Source organism: Protopterus annectens, chromosome 4.part0, assembly GCF_019279795.1.
Source record: "Protopterus annectens isolate FY-2018-M chromosome 4.part0, PAN1.0, whole genome shotgun sequence".
NCBI classification, from domain to species: Eukaryota; Metazoa; Chordata; order Ceratodontiformes; family Protopteridae; genus Protopterus; species Protopterus annectens.
Window position 1 is genome coordinate 1,453,618,214 of NC_056733.1, and position 6,000 is coordinate 1,453,624,213.

The 6,000-nt window shown below is 40.0% G+C and overlaps 1 protein-coding gene across 1 annotated transcript in view; it reads right to left on the minus strand.

Moving 5' to 3' along the window:
• UNC5A (unc-5 netrin receptor A) overlaps nt 1-6,000 on the minus strand; it is a 1,914,539-nt gene that overhangs the window by 1,467,431 nt on the left and 441,108 nt on the right. Inside the window, exon 5 of the mRNA XM_044069905.1 lies at nt 5,016-5,183. Coding sequence (XP_043925840.1) covers nt 5,016-5,183 — 168 coding nt within the window. The remainder of the gene's footprint in view (nt 1-5,015; nt 5,184-6,000) is intronic.

Below are 6,000 nucleotides of genomic sequence, written 5' to 3' on the forward strand. Positions count from 1 at the left end.
ATCTCAGATGCTCAGGTGAAGGCTGCCCTCTCCAAAGCAAAAACACTGCTTCCATGGGACCAGATGGCATCCCAGGTTGCATCCTACATGAACTACCAGAGGAACTAATCCCTCAAATAAAACAGCTATACAATCTCAGCCTCACTACAGGATATGTGCCCACAGAATGGCTTACAGCAACAGTGGTCCCACTCCACAAAGGTGGAGCCTCACGGACCCTGGAAACTATCGCCCCATAAGCCTGACTAGCTTAGTCTGCAAGGCTATGGAGAGGATCATCATGGAGCTCATAAACAAAGACATTGGGGACCTACAGACACTAGATCCTACCCAGTTCAGCTTTGTCAAGGACAGATCCTGCCTTTTGAACCTGGTTGACTTCTTTGAAACAGTCACCAAAGCCATAGATGAAGGGAAGGTAGTCCACACAGCCTATCTGGACCTTGCAAAGGCATTTGACACAATACCCCACTCGGGCATCATAGATAAGCTATCCAGCTTAAATATAAACCCCTATGTCACAAGATGGGTCGCAAACTGGCTCAAAGACAGAACCCACAGAGTGAGAGTTGCTGGAGCCATGTTAGACTTGAAACTGGTCACAAGTGGCATCCCACAGGGTTCTGTCCTGGGACCACTCTTGTTCGGTATATACTTTTCCGAGGTACAGGCAAACGTGGGAGGACTATGGCTCAACAAGTTTGCAGATGACTGCAAACTGGGCGCCATAATCAACTCTCCAGCTGACACAAACATCCTTCAAAAAGGTCTCACAGAGACAGATAACTGGTGCCAGCGCCATGGTTTAAAGCTAAATGCCAAAAAATGTATAGTCATACCCTTTGGCAAAAACAATGTGCCCACAAATTACCACATAGGCGGAAACCCATTAAGTACAGAGAAAGTTATTAGGGACCTGGGGACCCAAGTTGATAGCAATCTCTCCTTTGAAAACCACATTGCCAAAGTGGTTAGAAAGACCTTCTACATAGCCCACCTCATCACGAAGGGTTTCACATCTAGATCAAGAGAGGTAATCATGCCTCTTTATTCATCCCTCATCAGGCCCATCATAGAATACAATGCCCCTTTTGGGATGTACCTTACCCGACACCTGCAGCAATTAGAAAGACCCCAAAAGTATCTCACCAAGAGGATCAAGGGTCTCAAACAGATGCCATATGCTGCTTGGTTAAAAAACTCCAGCTCTACTCAGTTGCATACCACCTACTTGAGGCGATCTATGCCTGACATACAAAGCTATGTCAAATCCAGAATTAATGGACATGCTCCACCTCAGTAAATCTACATCCCTTAGAGCCACATGCTTGAGGGACTTGAACCTCAGCACAGAAATAAATAGAACTTGCTGGAGGGACAGGTTCATAACCCAGAGGCTCCCTTCGCTCTGGAATAGAATTCCAGTTCATGTGAGGCAGAGCACCTCACTGAATCTCTTCAAGAAGAATCTCGATAAGTGGATTGGGGATCGTAGGTTTGTCCCAGGGATTACTCCCGTGTCACTATTAGACAGAGGCACAGTAAACTAAACCTTAAAAAGGGCACAGTATACTCAAATCAAGGGGTGGCGTAAGCCATACAGAATCGGGCTAGGCTTATAATTGCCGCAGGGCAGATAGCCTAGTATGAACCTATGAACCTATGAACCTATAAGATAGACTATAGTCCAGGCAAGTGTAATTGCAATCCTGACATACTTAAAGTAGATTATCTGTTTCAGAAAAGCCTCTGGAGCAAGACATACCTAATCAGATGCTGATGTTAAATGTCAGCGATTGTACAGCTGTAAATAGTGAATAAATAAATCAATGGGCTGTCAAACATTCAGTGTTGCATTGAGTTTAGGAACAGGTACTGAAAGGATGGTCTGCAATAACAAAACCTAAAGTTAGATCACCAGACCTACCAGCAGTCCAGACTTTGGCAGAATGTCTGTGTTTTTGACTTACAGTTGTTTTTATATCACAGTGATTTTATGTGCTATGTTTTTAAGAAAAGTTGTTAGCTGACTTTTTCCTATATCATTTGACTTTGTGATTGTGTATGCTATTCTGATGAAGTCTTTTGTTTTTGGATAAAAGTGCCAAATCAATAAACATGCTTGGTGGTTACTCTGTCATTAAGAAGTCTGTTTTTTGAAGCATTTTGCTGGTTAATAGCTTTGTTTTATGCTGCTCACTGGTGTTTGGAGTTCTTCCTTGCTTAACTGTCCAGAATTTCTCAGACTGTCCAGATCTTGTTGGATTCAGTCTAGGAATGAAGAGAGTAAACAAGCAATACAGGGCCGCACATTCTGTTGTGAAGGATGTCTGGATCAGATGAAGAAAACTGGTGACTGCCCAGATACTATCTTTATATGAGCACCAGTTGTGACGAGATGTGCTCAGAACATATCAGATGTGCTCAGAACATATCAGATGTGCTCAGAACATATCATAGTGACAAAGGTGTGCAGGAGCACATGCCTGTATTATAGTCAGTACTGTAGATACTACGTGGTGCCATTCAAAACAGAAGGAAACAGCTTATGCATAAAGAACACAAGCTGTGGGCCTGCATTAAGCTGTAAGCCATCAGATAACCCCCCCCCCCCCACTCTAGCCAGAATGCCTAAACAAGGTATGATAAGCACAAGGCATTTCCTAGTTCTCCTCTGGAATGGGTCAACCTGGATCTAACCAGAATGCCTAAACAAGGTTTGATAAGCCTACGGCATTTCTCAGTTCTGCTCTGGAATGGGTAAACCTGTTCATTAATGAGATGTCAAGTAACAATCCAGATAAAGGCGGAAGACAATGACAAAAACTGGGCCGTGGCACACAGAATTCAGCAAGCAAGGACAAAAAAGAAGTACAAGTATGTATAAGACACAGGAATATCAAAAACAAGTAAGCAGTTTTAAGAACAGCTCCCTTAAATTATCCCATCTTTTTCAGATATTCTTTAAGCTAGGGTTCCTTTCATTGTGCTAAATGAATCTCTCTAAAAAACAAGTTCACTCATTCCCTCACTCACTTATTCATTCATTCATTCATTTACTCACTAACTACAAGGGCAAAGTGGGCAAAAGCCTATTATCTCCTCTCATTTTTGTTATATTTTTAGCTTGTACAATTACCCAGATGCCCTTCTTGATAGAGATCAGAGCTAATCAGTGAAAAAGGAAGAGGTTATTTCTACCACATTACTGTACATCTTTTATTTCCATATAACAAGTAGAGCAGTGGTGTGACTCTGTCATCTGCAGATATCTTACTACTTTATCTTTTTCACTAAAGTAAGATAAAAACCTGCGACAGAGATGCATATCAGGAAGAATGTTGAGAGCCAAGTTATTTTTGGGAGGGGAAATAAGCAATTTCCTAAAATGATCAAGTGTGTCTTCCCAAAATAACCATAAATATGAATGATAATGACAGAGAAGTAATATCCCCAAACATAGCAGTTTGTTCTACCTCATTATATCTCACATTGTATATATGATAAAGAATGCATCTGAGACATTTCTAGCTGGTTGTTCTCAAAAAGTCATCAGGCATATTTGCAATGCTGGTACTTATAAGTCAGAAAAAACAGTTGCATCTTGATTTATCAATAACATATTTAGCACATTATTTCCTTTTATAAGCCTGACTGAAATTAGGTTATTAAAAGGCATAATTTACAAAAACAGGTTCATTTCATAATCACAGTAAAACACTGCAAAATCTGTGCTGCAGTTGTTTAATAATACATTTAGGAAACCTTGAGCCCTGAAATATATTTTGCACTTCAAGACTCTCAAGCTAGACTACTGTTTCACCATGTTACACCTCATGTCATGAATTATTGATTAAATGAAGGAGGATGCCAAAGAAAATAAATGTCCATTTCTCTGTCCTCTAATCCATCTATCTATATCCATCCATCTTTCTATCTCTCGTCTAAGTATGTATCTATCTTTATCTATGTATCTATGTATCTATGTATCTATCTATCTATCTATCTATCTATCTATCTATCTATCTATCTATCTATCTATCTATCTATCTATCTATCTACCTATTTATCGATCTATCTATTGATCTCTCTATCCAGCCCTCATATGCTTTGGCACATGATGCAGTGACCTACTACTTCATTTCTGTGCTCTGAATGATGTTTCTGAACTAACATTTCCAGTATATGGCACAGTAATGGCAATTCTGCAAAGGTGTGCCTACATCTTGTTGCCTTGACATAAGGATACCATATCTACATTCTGTTCTGTATGCTACTCGAGCAAAAATAAATTGCCACTTTAAAAGTTCCAGAACTCTTGGTGAATAGTTTTAAAAGTTCCAGAACTCTTGGTGAATAGGTGACACAGCTAAGGCAGGTCACACAGCTTATTCCACCTTAGTCAGCATGTAGGTAACTTCGGCAGTAATGTAAAGTGCTGTTTTTTTCTCTTGTGAACTAAATGTACTTACAGAACTACTGTCTTTTATCCAGACTATACCATGAAGCAAGCGATTACTTTCCTTCTGGCAGCTAGGAAGCATTTTGCTGTTGCCATATGACATGTATAGCTACTTAAGTAGCATTGTGCAAGCATACATGCCATAGAGAAGGAAGACTTCTGAGCTTTACCTCCAGTTTTGATAACACAACCTACTGTAATTGTCTTCTCTCCAACAACAGCTTAACTGCATAGCTTCCTGATTTCTGAATGTATAATTACACAACGTTAACTTATTCTGCCACTGGATTAGTAAACACCTACAATTTAAACATGTCAGTCTCTTACCTAGTGGATTCAGAAATTATCTTACTGCTCCAAGTGACTATGCAATAGTATGAATGAAAACTACTCTGTCAAGCATGAATCTTATGCAGTGGTTATGGGTTAGGGAAAGGTAATGGTAAGGGACAAAGGTCCTGTAATGGAGGTAGATCTATTTAAAAATAGCCACTGAAGTCACAAAACAACAACTGCTTCAGCACAAGGCTCTATAAGGCTAGCAACAGTTTACCTGGGCATGAGGTTGTGCAGGTGGTCTTCTGGACATTCTGTCCCTCGCAGAACGCCCCTCCATTGAGGGGGGTGGGGTTGGTGCAAGTCCGTGTCCGCTTCTGCCAGCCTCTCCCACAGGTGGTGCTGCAAGGTGACCACTCTGTCCAAGTGGACCAACCGCCGTTTACTGGTTAGGGGAAGAAGAAGTCACAAGTAGGTTAGAACACCACTCGTGTCATGGGAAAGTTGCATAAATATGCGACTATTACTTTAAGGCCTTGGGCCTTACTGAGAACTTTCCCTTCATTACCTGTGACCCTATATGGTTCTTTGAAGATTTTATTTTCTGCTAACAGTGTAGTTCCAGAAATTTCATTCTTCATACCCGCTTTCTATTCTAAGGGAAACAGTATAATCCTCTACATTTTTCCTGTGACATGTTTCTGATTTTTTACCCTTAAACTTAATTATATGTTTGCCTGAGTAATGCAGAGTTCTACAGGCTCATGTAGCAGGGGTTGCTGCTTTAATTAAACCATCAGCACCTCAGTCTCGGTGTTCACCCTCTCCCCATTTAATAAAATAGTATGCTTTGTCATAACTGGTCCAAACAACAGGTGGCAGCAAAAAATTTACACAGGACTTTAGCACCAAATGATCCCAAGAACAGCTGGTCCCGACTTTTAGAAACCACATTGTACTGGAATGCATGGTGCAGTAGAGGACAGAAGGTCTCTTCTTAATAACTAGTGACAAATTCTAAATCATTCTAAAATTATACATATCAACAGAATGCTTGATATTAACACAGTGTTGTTTCCATTCACATAATTATTTTCATTTCATTTCTGACATTTTATTTTGTCATTTTCTAAGGGTATTCACAGATGTACATTAAAACAACTAAAATAACATAAAAGATCTTTAATCACAATGTTTTCTTCAGGCATGATTCAAGAACTTAAGCATCAGAAGTATTCTGATTTCTAATTTATACTCTATTA